This window comes from Cervus canadensis, chromosome 28 (genome assembly GCF_019320065.1).
Source record: "Cervus canadensis isolate Bull #8, Minnesota chromosome 28, ASM1932006v1, whole genome shotgun sequence".
Classification (NCBI taxonomy): domain Eukaryota; kingdom Metazoa; phylum Chordata; class Mammalia; order Artiodactyla; family Cervidae; genus Cervus; species Cervus canadensis.
Window position 1 is genome coordinate 16,727,897 of NC_057413.1, and position 16,496 is coordinate 16,744,392.

Genomic DNA, 16,496 nt, shown 5'->3' on the forward strand with positions numbered 1-16,496 from the left:
CCTATAAGAGTTTCTGAGTCAAGGAGGAATAAAGTCAATGATCATTGGTTAATGACCAATAGCAGAGTACTGGGCAAACCTATAGGTTTCAAAATTTTGTGTTTTCGATTAGCTATTGTAAATAAAGTGTTTTGCAGTTTATGTTACAAGGTTAAGACACGTTTCTGTTTCTTTTATCATCATGAACATAAACTATGTATGAAGAAAAGGCTTTAGACCCAATGATAGCTAAAATGCACATTTGAAAAAACTATATATACCAGTTGATTTGATTTCTTTATCCAAAATAGAATTATATTCCTTTTCAAAACTTTTCCTTACATAGGTGTGTGTCCATATATGTTTATATATATAAATACAATTCCATCTAGTCAAAGCTATGGTTTTTCCAGTAGTCAGGATGGATGTGAGAACTGGACCATAAGGAAACTGAGCATCAAGGTATTGATACTTTTGAACAGCAGTGTTGGAGAAGACTCTTGAGAGTCCCCTGGACTGCAAGGAGATCAAATGGGTCAATACTAAAGGAAATCAGCCCTGAATATTCATTGAAAGGACTGATACTGAAGCTGAGGCTCCAAATATTTTTCCATCTGAAGCAAAGAACTGACTCATTGGAAAAGACCCTGATGCTGGGAAAAATGAATGGCAGGAGGAGAAGGAGATGGCAGAGGATGAGATGGTTGAATGGCATCACTGACACAACGGACATGAGTATGAGCAAGCTTCAGGAGATGGTGGAGGACAGGGGAGCCTGATGTGCTGTAGGTCATGGGTTATCAAAGAGTTGGGTATGACTGAGTGACAGAACTTAACTGAAGGTATGCATATGTGCTATGTATATAACATAATGATTACATGATCATTATACATATGCCAGAATGACAAATAATGCTATTTTAGTTTCAGGTATCATTATACAGAGATAATTTTGACATATAATGTTATTTTGGTTTAAGGTGTACAGTGTAAATATTTGATATATATTGCAGCAATAAGTCTGGTGAACATCTGTCACTCGATATAGTTATAATTTTCTTCTTGCGATGAGAACTTCCAAGATCTCTTAGCAGTGTTCGAATAGGCAATAAGTATATTCCAGTTTTGACTTAGTGCAGTTAAATGAGACAAGTGGCTTTGAGTCTTAGAATCAAAGAATCATGTTGAAACAGTTGAGTTGAATCAAACTTCTCAGTGCCAACTCACATAGAACTTTCTTGAAAAATCCATCCCTGATTAGGCCTACCTGGCTCCCATCACTCATGATATGGTGTCCAGGCATAGATGGGTGTTTAAGGCTTCTGCTATTTTTTCCACTTGTTCATGCAATTCTTTCTCAACATCTTTCAGTGCTTCATCCATCTCCTGTCTTCTCTATCCAAACAGGTTATAATTATGGCAGAATATGTCTAAGTAGCTACACTCGCAGCTGCTGCCCACTGGGCATTTTGGAAAGAGGCTGGGAAGGAGTCCTTCCAGTATTAGAGTTTTACTTTCAGGGGATTAGAAACCTTTTCAGTTTGAAGAGTCCATCCATACAAATATATTTCAGGAGTAAACACGGTTTAATTATTTATTTAATTAGAAATTACATGACAGTCTGCTGAGAATAAGGCAATGAAGGGTTAGCAAACAAGGGAGGATTCAGGCAAAAGGAATGATGAACTCTTGGAGAAAGTGGACACATGATTAACAGGACCATTACCTCTATTTTGGTTTGGTTTTAGGTTTTGTTCAGGCTGGCGCTATAAAGGTATGGGTTGTTTCCATTTTATTTCCATCCATCCTCTATGCTTTACAATGTATGTCTTACTGAAGTGTTAAAAGTGACTAGAGACTTACTGCTTGTTATCACTGGGTAGTCGTGCTTTGCTTCTGGTATTCCAGAGGGTCTAGCAGAGGCTCTGTATAGTATTTATTTCTATCTTTTGCTGCAGAACCTTACTTTTTTGGTGATTTCTGGTACTAAGTTGATGAAATAACAGGAAAATAGAGCTCAGCTGCTTTTGGATAAAACCTTAATTTATCTCCTCCCTTCTCTCTTACTTTTCACTGACTGACTAAACTCGTCCCATATTGATGGATGCCTTTTCTGACTCATATGTCTGCCTCATTCCTTGCATGTAGTCAAGCTCTATTTCCTTTCCTCTATCTCTGACATCCTTTGTTTCTTTTGACTTGGCAGAACCCTCTTTGATTTTTATTGTCATAATATTCCCAGCGCTTTCTGGTCTCTTTCTTATTCTCTACGAGTCCTAACAGCCACAACTCCTCAATGCACATTAAAGTTTCTCTTTTCTAATTCTGGACATTCTGCTCTCTTGGACTAAATGTTCTTGGTTTCCTATTGTTTGTAGAATAAAGACAAACTACCCAAATTGGCATATATGATTCTCCCTAATGAAAATTGGCATATATATTCTCCCAAAGGAAGGTTTGATACATTCCTTTGGGGCAGAGTATTCTGTCATGTTCTGGAAGGTTTGGTTCATCCCAGGTAGACACAGGGGCAGAACTCAGGCAAGAATAACCCTGGCTATGAGGGAAGAGGTTGGTTTTGCTGGACAGTGTTCCTGTATGCGAGTGAAATGTGTCTTTGCCTGAAAGAACATAATTTGGCTGGATTCTGCCCTGAAGATTTGCCAGGCTTTGTTCATTTACAGAACTATGACCTTTAGTAACAACAAAAGAATTCTCCTAATATAAAGGACAATTTCAGGAAAAAGAGGAGAGAAGAGAAAATGGAAATAAAAAGAAATATGAGATATTTGCTCTTACTATATATATATATGTCTGTGTGTGTGTGTGTGTGTCTGTGTGTGTGTATGTATGTATTTGGGTCCTTAAAAATGCAGTGTTCTAACATCTTTTCATCCTTCACTATCCAAGTCCTTGACTCACTTTCCTTTTGCTGCTCTTCCATCCTTCTGTCTTTCTCTTCCTTCTCTCTTATTTATCTCCCTTTCCCATCTACCTGTTGATTTCCCACTTTCAGTTTAATAGAAATTACTCATAAAGCCCTAAAGATGCTGCACAACCAGCCCAGCAACATCGCTGACTTCTTAGGAGAGCCGGTCAAGAGATCGGCCCTCATCCCAGGTTGTCTGGAGGCTATGGAACAAGCTGAGCAAGCCTAATCCAGTCACACTGCTCCAGTCTCAGTAGAGACTCAGTCTATTTGGAGGATTTTATAATTCAGGGACCTACTAGGGCATGTTTGTAAGGCCAAATAATTACTGCCTAGGATTGTTACTCTAAAAGGAAGAGAGAATGGTATCTCACTTCTCAGATATATGTTTTTAAATCCAGCTTTCTGACCTACTCGGTATCTATATGACCAGTTGGACATTTGTCCTGAGGCCTCAGGTGGGGACAGATGCACACCAGTATTTCTGCATTCAATTGTTCAGAGTGTTTATGATACATGGGTTTCCTGTGGGTCAGCTAGTAGGCAGCTGACTGTGGGCTACTGAATCTTCTCCAGATGGTGCTTGCAGAGTGAGGGAGACAGAGAGGCTGTGCTGATGACTGCGGGTGGTGAGCTGTGGGGACCAGAACATTTCCCCTGATTAAAAAGGAAACTATGATGTTGGGGATCCCCAACTTGTGAAAGTCCGGGATAATAACAAGGATCCCCCACAAGAGAAACACTTGTCAGTCAGGGGGAATTTCAGATCAGTCCATCTGGCCCAAGAGAAGGCTACAAGAGCACCATGTAAGCCAGTGATGTCAGAACTTTCCCACCTCGTTACCACCTACCCTCTTCCAACATGGCCCAAGTAATGAAGATCCCGAGAGGGAGAGAGAAGGAACCTTGCAGAAATGGACACATCGAAGCTTCCTGGTAGGTCTCCTGGGCCTCAGCAGGGGCGAGGGAAACATTGAATAGGCTGAATATGAGATGGAGTTGACACTTGACTGACCTGGCCTTGTGAAACCCAGAGTGACAGAATGTATGGAATGGTTGCAAGGTGATGCAGGAAATGAGGATGCAGTGGAGTGTGGGTGAAGACAGTCACTGGAGGAGGATGGAACCGGTTCACGTTTGTATCCCTATGGTCTCAACTTTGTGTCCCCAGAAATTTCACATGATGAAATCCTGATTCCCATGGTTATGGTATCCATAAAGGGTGCCTTTGTGAGGTGATGGAGTTATAAGTATGGAGCCACTTCAATGAGATGAGTTCTTTTATGTATAAGAGACACACAGAGCTCCTGAGCCCTTCCCCCATGTGAGGATACAGTAAGAAGTGTGTGACCAGAGAGGACCCTGCATGACCACTGTAGAAATCCATTTCCACTGTTTTATAATTCTGTGGTATTTTTATAGCAATGCAGAAGGGCTAAGACAGCATCCTAACAATCTTCAGACAGTTCCGTAAACCTCATGCTATTTGTACAAAGGTTCGAAGCAGTGATCCTGTCTGGTGTAACACTGTGACAGTGGGCTGACCGTTTGTGGCTGGCTTTCATAAAGAATCCTGAGGATTCAGTCTTCTTGGTAGCATGACCAGAACCATGAACAATTGTCTAATACTTTGATAATAATAACTTGACCCAGAATAATTTTCTGTGATTCTTACGTTATCTCTTAATGGTCTTTGTAATGCCAGCTTCTGCTATTTGTGACTAATTTTAAAAGGAGCTTCATTCTCTAAAATGTACGGGTGGATTTTCTTTAGATTTTTGATTAAATGAAAATAGAAACTTTAACAAACTACCCTCTTAGATTTTGACATCTCTACAGAGAATATGTTTATTTTCCTAAGAGGAGACCCATTTCACAGAGCATGCATGAAAAAGCTGTAAATTTCAAAGAAGCTTGCTAAGGTATAGATCATTAGGACCATCTCAGAGCTGGATGGGATGAATGTGATTTAGCACTCGTCGCTGATTCGGCACGCCAGGATCTTGCTGTACATGTCAACCTTACGTGAATCCCTTCTCCGGCATATGAACAGGTTATAAAGTGTAGAATGACGTACATCTTCATCGCTGGACAACAGGGATTGGTATCCTGACCAGTACATGCGATCCGCAGAAAAGTTCCGCCAGATTGGAAGAATCATCTGAATACCCAAAAGATAATGATTTCTTACGCGTTTTATTAGAATTTCCTTATCTTTGTCCCTTGTAATTCTCAAATTAAGATTTGGGGAACACATACGAATATAAAACTCTCTAGATATGCATTTTGGAGCCAGCCTATGAGAAAACTATTAGGAATCTAAAAAGTAGAAACATAACTCAAGTTTAGTTTTAACTTTCTCTTTTCTTCCTTCCCACTCTCATCCTTTGATTTGAGGAGAACAGAGAAAGAAGACAAGTGGAACTTCAAGAGCAGATGTCCTGGGATACTTTGAGGAAAATGCTGAGCTTGGAAATTCTGTTCTCTAGTTCTCTTACTCTTGAAAATATTTCAACCATCTGTGCCCAGGAAGAGGCAAGCTTTTGGTGGAATCGTGTGCAATACAGGAAAGGCTGCACATGTCAATAATTGCAGTGAAATTCTGAATCCTTTACAATAGAATCTATCACTATGAATGACTAGGCTCCTGCTTTATGTAGTAGCAGTCTAGCATATAGAGTTCATGAATCTTTTTCTTACAAAATGAAATATTTCAAAACTCCTTATGCATTACAGAGGTCAACTCTTTCATTCATGAACAAAGCAAGAAAGCCCTCTGCAGGATGCTCACCTGTCTGAATCGCCTCTCTAAGATTGCTTGAAGTTGGTATGATTTTTTAGTATTCTCTAAGGCACTTGATATGATAGTATCTGTGAGGTCTTCCTCAATCTGCAGCTCATAGGCTAGATCAAACAAAGGAGCAATCCAGAGGTATTGTAACATGAGTATCCACTTAGTAAGGTCTTCATTCTAAGCAAACATAAGAAACAGTCACATAAAAATAATCATAATTCAGTGGTTTGGGTAACATGTGATCTTTGCTCAGAGCAGATGACCGAAAAGACGTTTGGTTATTCCTATGTGTATGCACAGATTTTTGAAGGTAGTAAAAGTTGCAAAATTATAAAAGGTAAGCTCTTAGTTCACACTTCACTGAATTATTAAAAATCTGGGTTATTTTAGGAATTAATTCTTCGGATGAGTTCTAACTTATAACATGAATTTTCTTTTTCCTCTGAAATTCTACCAACCACTCAGTGACTTCTTTGATGATTTATATTTGTGTGAGAGAAATCTAAGTGTTTTATGACAAGTCAGTATATGCCTGCAGTACCTGACCCAGGAAAGAGGCATTCTACCTGTGCCCACATCATTGTCACTCAGTGATTCTTTCATATTAATGAATCAGATGAGTCATTCATATTGATTTTCTATTGGTAATTTGTTTTATGATATTACAACAAACAGACAATGAAGAAGACATGACATTCCTAAACAGGCTTTCTTTCCTAAGTTGATCCCAACACCAGCCCCCATGCTGGTATCTGAAGAGTCTGTCTTGCTGACACGTGTCCAGGCAGAAAATGGCACAGCGTTGTCTTTAGTAACAGCATCAGTGGGATTCAAAATGGAGGGTTTTCCCCCCAGGTTCACTACTAGTATTAGAATTCAGCATGAAAATCCTGGGGGCTGAAGATCTCTAGTTAACATGCTTGATTTGTTTACAACCATGAACTGTTTTAGTGGAAAAGAACAGAGAACTGAGTAGGATTAAATATAGTAATGCACATAAAGTGCTTAGTAAAATATATGGCCATGTAGTAACTCTCAATGAACTTTAAATTCAAGCTTATTGAAAAATCCCTCCTCCTCCTGCTCTTTGACCTTTTCCTTTACTTGATCATCCTCATTATTAATGAGCTTAACAGAGGAAAAGAATGCTGATATCATTAAGAAAGTTGTAGAGAGAAAAGATAGAATTTTAAGGCGGGATGCATGTCAAAATATTTTAAATAATGTTAGGATGAAGGACAATGCAGGAAATCAGAAAGGAGAGATTATAACGGTGAAATTTTGGAGCTGCCATAAATGATTGAGGCTTGATATATAAACTGTGTTGTCCTCAGAACAGAGCCAATTGTTGTGGCCATGAGAAGCAAAGCAATGTTATATAGGCCATTGTGGGGGAAACTTACAAACTAAAAAAAAAAAAAAAGGTGACAGAGGAGTCATTGAGAATGACGAATGAAGGAGGTGTCAGAGAAGTAGAAGCAGAATCAGGAGAGCATTGAAAGGCAGTTGCACTGGCTTGGGGGTGCAGTATAGGACTCCCACGTACAAGTCACTAGTAACAGGGAGTACTCAAACCTGGAGTGTGTTTCTTACACATTCATGAATCTTGCAATCTTATATTTTAAACCTGGAAGTTCCCATTCATTTCTTGTTTTTGTACAGAATAACAGCTGTAATCCTGTGTCTAATGCATTGCTTGAACTAAACATGTCTACATGGACAATTTGTAAATTTGTTGTTTGTTTTGCTACTACAGCTCTTTAGTCATCCTTTGATTTTGCTCATGTTTCATCAACTGCATAATATAATGCCTCTTCAACTGCTTACAATTCCTCCACCATTTTCTGCATGTACACTTTCCATTACCTCTAATAATCTGAAGCCTGTTAAGCTACACACTGTCTCACTTGATCTGGTGAAAAACCCAGGTGAAAGACTCACGTTCATCTGTTGGGCTTTTTCTCTTTCTTCAGGAGCATGGAGGGGATTGGTGTGGCAGTCATTGGTGGCATTGATATACTCAGGTTTACTCTGGGAATACTTTTCATCCTGAAAGTGATCAGGCAGTTAGTTAGGGTTGTTGGGCATTCAGTAGATGAACCCATTACCAGAACATTAACATGCTTCTTATTTGTGTAATTTTTTAACGGGGGGCATCAAAAAATTTGAAAGTCATTCTTTTCCTACGTTTTCTATATATTGTCTCTATGAAAATGATTTTACATCTAACTTTTCTAAGTCCAAACTTTTCCCTTCTGTATTTGATCACTATCTTTTTTAAAAAATTTTTTAGTAATTGAACCAAATGTAGTACTTTTGTACCAATACTTGGTGCTTCGCAGGTGACAGTAGTGGTAAAGAACATTCCTGCCAATGCAGGAGATATAAGAATACTCAGGTTGGATTCCTAGGTGAGGAGCATCCCTTGCAAGAGGGTACAGCACCACACTCCTGGACTCTCACCTGGCAAATCCAATGGACAGAGGAGCCTGTTGGGCTACAGTCAGTAGGGTTGCGTCCAACTCTCAGATGTGACTTAGAATGCATGCATGCACCTATATTTAATCTCAAGTTTACAGTGGGTAGGAGCCAATATATTCCCTTATAAGGAGTAATACAGTAATGACTCTGACTTATCTCTGAACCCGCTCACCAAAAAGCTTAGTGTTCATCCCAGGTGCAGAATACAATGCTGTTTATGGTGACAAAGTTGTACATCAGAAAAATATAGCATAAAGATATAGGAAATACTAAGCAATGGACTGAAAATAATAAGAGTAGAGAAATCTAGCTAGCATATTGATAGAGAAAAACTAATATTTAGCGGAAGTTATGAACATTTAAAAAGATTACTAGGAAGAGTTGGAAAAGAATGGATAGTCAAAAATGGAGGATAAAACCAAAACTATTGTTTAAAAAGAACTAAATGAATTTAATAGAAACCTTTAGCATCGCCTTTTATTAGCTGTCTGCTCTACTGTGTGCTCCTTAATTGACCTAAAAGAATTAACATACAACTTTCAAATACCTTCATCAGAAAGAGAATAATTGTTTCCAATTGTAAACTCCCCTTCTATTGTAGCTCGAAACCTATTCACTGCAAATCTTAAAACAATAATATGTAGCATTAAAAAAACTACCAGTATTCGTTTTTGTGACTGGGATTCAGCTTTGTTTAACATCTTCCAACCACCCAGTTCACTGCAGAGCAGTTCTCACTTATTGGCTATTTATTCTGAGCCTGGAGAAGAAAACCCAGAGAGACACTAAAGGACCAGAAAGTCAACATGCTCCTTTTCCCCAGTCCCATCTAAAACTACTTTATGTCAGGTAGTATTATGGACTGAATGTGTGTTCTTCAAATTCATGTCTTAGAGCCCAAACTGCTAAAGTACTGTGTTTTGAAAAGGGTTCCGACTCTTTGTCACGCCATGGTCTATAGCCCACCAGACTCCTCTGTCCATGGGATTTCTCAGGCAAGAATACTGGAGTGGCTTGCTGTTCCCTTCTCCAGGGAATCTTACAGAGCCAGGGATAGAACCCATGTCTTTTTACCACCTGAGCCACCAGCAAAGCCCTTTAAGGTTAAATGAGCTCTTAGGGTGCAACACTCATCCAATAGGTTTAGTGTCTCCATGAAGCAAAACACCAGAGAATTTTCTCTTCTGTCTCTGTGTCTGCGTGTCCTTTCCTCTGTCTGTCTACCCCACTCCCCACCCTGTGTGAGGACGCAAGGAGAAGCCATCCTGGGAAGAAAGAGTTCTCAGCAGAGCCTCACCTTCTGATGCCCTGATCTAGGACTTCTAGCTCCCAGAACTGGGATGAAATAAATTTCTCATGTTTATTCCACTGAGTCTATTGTATTCTTTTATGGCATTCCTAGCTGACAAATACAAAATCATTTATTTTTGAAATTTAAAGAAAAAAAATGAATGAAAGGAAATTGAAAAAGTTATTGCACTTCTTAGGAATCTTTCAGATTTCACAACATGGTCCTTTCTTCGATTTCTACATCTTATGAGCTGTCAGCATCTTTAACCTAGAGAGTGTGTTATTTGAACTTTGGCTGGTGCAGCTCTCTTGTTTAAAGGATGGTATGGCCCAGTCACTTACACGAAGGTCCCTTCTGGGAGCCTGGCGGGCTACAGTCCATGGGGTCGCAAGAGTCGGACACGACTTAGCAACTGAACCACCACCACCACAGTACTTACAAACTCATTGAACATTATTGTGGAAAGGTTAAGCATGTCGTGGGACAGCCTGGAGGTACGGCTAAACGTTTTTCTAAGGAACTTCAGGGGGACGCCAAACACATCAGGACCGCAGGATGGGCATACATTGCCTTGGCACAGGAGCAGATTTGACATGACCAGCAGCAGGAGCAGGCAAGACCCTGCTAAAATAAAAACATGAGCCATTCTGAGATGGCTAGATCTAGCCACCTGAGGTTATCAAATCCATCCTGTGGAGGGAAGCCTTTTCTTTCCCTGTTGCTCTGAGCAGGAATTGGAGCTGTAGTGCTGGGCTGGGGAAGAAGGAGCGCCTTCTGTGTGAATTTAGATGGATGATGATATTTGCACAGATAGATAGTTGGAGAAGTAGGTTACTCCCTACATTTGTGTATTGCTCCCTGAAGTACTTCTGTGCTCCGCAAACATTTGGAACTTAATTCTGAGCCAGAGTGTGTAGGCCATTCTTTTAAAACAGTAATGTTGGGACTCTGCAACTCTGAGCAGCGAGGCCATCTAGGAGTTTGTAATTTTTTCACTCTACACTGACTAGTGCTTGAATTTTAGACACTGAAATGACAAGAAGTGTACAGTTGATCTGTGTGGTTTACCATCACGCTGGGGTAAGAGTAAACACATGACTGACTGATCGCTACTATTGAGTACAGAGAGAATACTAAGAGAAAAAGGTACTGTACCTTGGATCTGCTAACTCAGCTTCGGAACCCCATGCATGTCTTTGATACTTTCCCAAAAGCTCTAAAACATCTTAAAATTTGTGTTTCACAGTAACCTGGTGAGATAGCCTTCATCTTCACTATGATCATCAAGTTATGTTAATGAAGATGCAATGACTTGGAGAGGGCAAATAATTTTCCCTGGTCCCGTTATTAGCAGATGGAGGTGACTGGGCACCAATACAGTCATCTGGTCACTTCCTAATGTCACATCGCACATGCCTGTGGGCTCTCGGTCTGTGTGTGTGTAACCAGGACCATATCAGGAGCTGTGATGATTCTGCCTAAAGCGAAAAATATTTTGTCTTTGACTGCAAAGCAGGTGTGACCCTAGAACACTGGTTTTATCCACTTGTTCTGCTCTGTCTATAAAACACTCACCGTTAAAGTCTGACAATTATCAGTATGGGGTGTGGTTTTCCTGGCTATCCTTGATTCTAGGCACCTTGACAGCTCTTCTACCTTTATGCATCTTTAATCTTCTCATTGCATTTGTTTCTTTGAGACAATGGCAGGTAAATCTCCAGATGGTAATCCAAGAATATTACCTGGTCAGCACCCAGGACCCCGTCACTGGCTCTGCGAACAAGGTCTGCCTTTCTTGGCTTTGACGTTTTAACGAGAAAATTCATCTGTCTGGTTGGGAGCACATCCTGACAACCCATGGGGCTTAGGTTTTGAACCATCTCCAAACATCTCCTCTTTGATAGGAGAACTAGACCTTCAGGCTTCCATGATGTATTGCAATATTTCAGAAATTATTCCTGGCCCTACTTTTAGCCAATGGAAGCATAAAATTATAGATTCTTGCAAGTGTGATTTTAATATTTTTTTTTCCTGTCCATCCTTTGTAAGTAAGCAGAATTTAAGACTGAAGTTAGCAAGAATTGAGTTTTGACAAGAGAACTGATAAAACAGGAATTTTATCCTCCTAATGAGAGCTGAAGGAGAACTGATAAAACAGGAATTTTATCCTCCTAATGAGATCTGAAGGAAATGGCAACCCACTCCAGTGTTCGTGCCTGGAGAATCTCAGGGATGGGGTCGCACAGAGTCGGACACAACTGAAGTGACTAAGCAGCAATGAGATCTGAACATAATAATTTTTCCAGTTTACCAGAAGAGTGGTAATTTAATGAAGGATAAGATATCAGCATTTACTAGGTTTTCTCTGTTCTTAGTTACTTTAAAGGGGCATGGTATCTAAGAATAAAATGGTTATTTAAAATTAGGTGATGAAAATCAAAGTGGTTCTCAAAAAGAAGACATATAAGTTGGAGAAATTTGGGACTATCTCCCTCATCAACTAAAGAGCTTATTGTGACAGGCAAGGAGAATAATAGCTTGTATAACATAGACGTATTTGTGTGTATATATTCTGTGCATGTATACATATGTTATGAAGAAATATATGCTTAATTCCTACATGGAACTTTGGACCTCATACAGTTCAATTTTATAAGTGGCAGTAAATATAACAGAATACCCTAATTCCTAATGTAATTGATCATTTGTTGATAGATGACTAACTATATGATTTTTTTTTCTGTTAAAGTGTTATTTATGTGTTTGCTTTGGTAGCACATATGTTAAAAAATTGGAATAATACTGAGAATATTAGCATGGCCCCTGCCCAAGGATGACACACAAATTTGTCAAGCCTTCCATATTTTTCTCTAACAGCTTCAAGGGGTGCGATGGGAAGGAAGGTGGGAAGGAGGTTCAAGAGCGATGGGACATAGGTAAAACTATGTTTGATTCATGCTGATGTTTGGCCGAAAGCAGTATAGTATTGTAAAGCAATTAACCTTCAATTAAACATCAATAAATTTAATGATTAAAACTGTTACTGGGGATCATATAACAGGTTCAGATGTCCATTCTATGACTAAAGGGGATCTGACTGCAAGCTGATGGTGTCAATTATCATTGGTTAGTGATTCATTAACTCTATAGTTGAATGAGAAAAGTAAGCTAACAAACACTATTGTCTGTGACTCAGTGTCACAGCAAGCTATAGTCCTTGTCTGCGTTCGCCTTTAGGCGGCATAACGCCCAAACTCTGAAACTGAGGCCGTTCCCAGAGCACACAGTCATGAGTCCTGCCCAGGGTTTCTGTTCCTGATGTTGGAGGCTTCTGTGCACTGGTCCACTAGGTCCGAAACTTTCTCTCCTGAGCATTCTCTGGTTCTATCATGTGCACAAGTCTTTCTATTTTGGTTTTTTAATTTGATTCTCTTATTCTTTTGATCAGACTACCAAGTCTCTTTACGATGTACTTTTTAGACCCTTCTGAGCTTTCATTTTTCTGATGCTCATTAGTGTATTTACTTCCATGTCTAAATCTGAGTAGTTCTCAGTATCTACATATACCTTACCCTATTCACTTACTGTCTTGATTTTGGCGTTGAGCATCAGCATACTTCTACGAACTTCATTTTCCTTCTGGTGAGGTTTCTAGAATACAGCTTAAGCTGGTTGGCTCCCATCTGGCTTTTTCGCGTGTCTCCAAAAAATTACAGAACTATGCTTTCTTTCTGCTGCTTCTTTTCAATACTGCCCCTTCATTTGATACTATTGCTAATTTTCTGTTGTTTCACTTCCTGCCTCATAAGTTTTCTCTTTCTCAATCTACTGTAACTTGAGTGCTATGCGTTTCTATGTTGGTATTACTATTTTATTTTATTTTGTTAATTTTAATTGGAGGCTAATTACTTTACAATATTGTTTTGATTTTGCCATACATTGATAGGAATCCGCCATGGGTATACATGTGTTCCTGATCCTGAAACGTCTTCCCACCTCTCTCCCCATCCCATACTTCTGGATCATCCCAGTGCACCAGCCCCGAGCACCCTGGATCATTCATCGAACCTGGACTGGCGATTTGTGTCACATGTGATAATATACATCTTTCAATGCCATTCTCCCAAGTCAGCCCACCCTCGCCAATAACACAATAAAGGTAGGGCATGTTAACACCGCACCTGTACCAATGGGCAGATCAATAAAACAGAAAATTAATAAGGAACATAAGCCTAAAAGGAAATATTAGAGCAAGCAGACCTAATTGATATTTTCACCACATTCCATCCAAATGCAGAGTACACTTTCTTCTCAAGTGCACATGAAACATTTTCCTCTTCTTGGGTGCAAATCAAACCACAGTAAATTTAAGGAAATTGAAATTATATCAAGCATTTTCTCTGACCACAACACTAGGAGACTAGATATAGATTACAGGAAAAAAAACAACTTTAAAGAACAAAAACACAAGGAGATTCAGCAGCACATTTCTAAATAATAAACAGATTACCAAAGAAATAAGGGAAATCAAAACATTCCTAGAAACAGAGAACAATGAAAACATGATGATCTAAAACCTATATTATGCAACAAGAGCAGTTCTAAGAGGGAAGTTTATAGTAATACAAATCCTACTTCAAGAAACACATTGAATAGACAACCTAATTTTACATATCTTTAGCTCTTTTTAAATTACTCTTACCAGTGTCTTAGGGAAGGGAAATCGCGCAGTCATGCCCGACTCTTTGTGATCTTTGTGACTCTTTGCGACCATGGACACTAGCCTCTTCCGTCCATGGGATTTTCTAGGCAAGAATACTGGAGTGACTTGCCAATTCCTTCACCAGATCAATGTCTTAAAGGTTTTCTGTAAAATCTTTTAACACCTTGCTTAAGTTTATTTCTAAGTGTTTTCTTTTTGTGAGGCAGTAGAAATGGGCTTGTTTTCTTTATTCAAATTTCTGATAGTTCCTTGTGGATATATAGGTAGACAACAAAGTTTTGTATATTGGAATATAGTAAACTTAATGTATGCTACATCTTTAAAGAATAGACATTTCCCCACAAATAAGACATATAGATGGTCAAGAGGTATGTGACAAGATGCTCAGCATCACTAATAATCAAAGGTAATGCAGATCAAAAGTACAAAGATATCAGCTCATACCTATTTGAATGGCTAGTACCAAAAATGTAACAAATGACAAATCTTGAGGATGTGGAGAAAAAGGAGTGCTTATGCACTGTCGCTAGGCATGTATAGCGGTACAACTTCCATGGAAAAATACAGTGGAGGTTCCTCAAGAAATTTAAAAGAGACCTGTTATGTGATCCATTATCCCCCTTCTGGATATATAGTCAAAGGAAATGAAATCATTGTCTCGAGAGATCTGTATCCCCATGTTCATTGCAGCATTATTCACAGTAGCCTTGGTATAGGAACAACCTAGGTATCTTTCACCAGGTGAATGTATTAAAACAATGTGATGTGACATATATAGGTAAATATTATATAGCCATTAGTGAAAGAAAGAAATCCTTCCAATTATTGCAACATGGAAGAAGCTGGAGGGAATTACATTACATGAACTAAGTCAGAGAAAGAATAACACAATATGATCTCAATTATAAGGAATCTCAAAAAAATAATCTCTGAGAGAGTGGACATCATCGACTGGCATACCAACTCAACGGACATGAGTTTGAGTAAGCTCTGGGTGTCTCAAATGGACAGGGAAACCTGGTGTGCCACAGTCCATGGGGTCAGAAACAGTCGCACACGACAGAATGACCGACTCAAGTGAAGAGAGTGGAACTTACCGGTGTTCTCCTCAAGAAGCAAAAGTTAAACAGGTGTGGTGATGGCAATGTTACTTAATAGAAAGGGGAACTCATTTCTAATACATACACAAATGGGGGTTGACAAGATGACGATTGGGTAGTTGGAAGTGGGGTACACCTCTCTCCACCGATGCATCAAGAACATCTAAAGACACAGCAGTTCTCACAGAAGACCAGGTGAATACTGGCAGGACTCCATGACTACTGAGAAGGAATATCCGGATCCACACAGAACTCGGTTGGAGAAAGGAAAGAAGGGACAAGGAGGAAGGGGAAAGAAGGAGGAGAGCACATGGGACCAACCTGCACCTGGGGCTGAGGGAGCTGAAGTGCAGGGAAGAGATCCTTGTCTCTATGGCCGTCCACTGGAATTGGGGAGTCATTTGACGCTGTTGGGGAGTGAACGAACTAACCTGTGACCGTCTGAATGGAGTGAGAACCACATAGACAAGCCATGCTGCTGTCTTTCATACCTAGGACAGGGTTGTAAATCCACTGGTGTCCACGGAAGCTGGGAGCTGGAGCCATGGGGACTGCAGAATGATCCCAGGGTGAGGACTCCTGTTTACTGTGGGGAGTCAGCTGGATGGGATGGGATGGAGGAAATCTGCTGCATCGAATGCCTCTTAAGGAAAGCCACGAGGCCATAAAAGTAGGGTTCAACTGCCTGTGGGGTAGAGCTATCTCTTTCTGCATGGTGGTACCTGTAGGTTGAGCAATAGAGAAAGACATCAGTGAGGGTGGTCCTTGAGTGCCTGATGCACTAAGCAATGGAGAGTTTTGAATGTCTATATGCCCTACCCTACCCTATTCTCTGTCTAAACTGTGGGATTTAGAATCATAATATTTTTATGAACTTAAATTTCTTCTGGTAGAGTTTCTGGTTTACAAATTAAGCTAATTCTTCACATCTGGCTCGTTCTTGGTATTTCAAGAAACCTTGAGAACCTTCCTTCCTCTCAAGGCAATACTGCCCTTTACTTTACCACCATTGCTGACTTCCCATACTTTCACTTCTTGCCTACTATATTCTATGTCTTTCTGAATTCACTATAACTTTAGTACTCTGTGTCCCTATGTTGGTATTAATATTTATAATAAATTATTAACCCGATGCAGTAGAGAATCAAAAGGACTCCAGTTTCAACACTAGTAATAAATTACCCCCAAATTTTAATCCA

General features: G+C 39.6%; 1 protein-coding gene and 1 non-coding gene across 2 annotated transcripts; one reads left to right on the forward strand and one right to left on the reverse strand.

Moving 5' to 3' along the window:
• Positions 1–4,877: 4,877 nt before the first annotated feature.
• LOC122429770 (placental prolactin-related protein 3-like) lies at positions 4,878–15,843 on the reverse strand. The gene is made up of 5 exons (XM_043450394.1): positions 15,789–15,843; positions 9,914–10,095; positions 7,644–7,751; positions 5,700–5,879; positions 4,878–5,069 (listed from the first exon to the last, which is right to left on the reverse strand). Exons 1-5 carry the CDS (start codon positions 15,841–15,843, stop codon positions 4,878–4,880), a joined length of 717 nt encoding a protein of 238 aa, XP_043306329.1.
• LOC122430257 lies at positions 12,234–12,342 on the forward strand. Its single transcript, XR_006266329.1, has one exon. It is a non-coding gene; the product is annotated as a U6 spliceosomal RNA (small nuclear RNA).
• Positions 15,844–16,496: the final 653 nt, after the last annotated feature.

Excerpts from the sequence above, each read along its gene's own strand:
- LOC122429770 (XM_043450394.1), bottom strand. The coding sequence starts at position 15,843 with ATGGCTCCAGCTCCCAGCTTCCGTGGACACCAGTGGATTTACAACCCT. Across the intron at positions 7,752-9,913 it reads CAATAATGTTCAATGAGTTT|GATGAAAAGTATTCCCAGAG; the intron begins GTAAGTACTGTG and ends GATCACTTTCAG. Across the intron at positions 5,880-7,643 it reads AAAAAGCCCAACAGATGAAC|AATGAAGACCTTACTAAGTG; the intron begins GTGAGTCTTTCA and ends ATGTTTGCTTAG.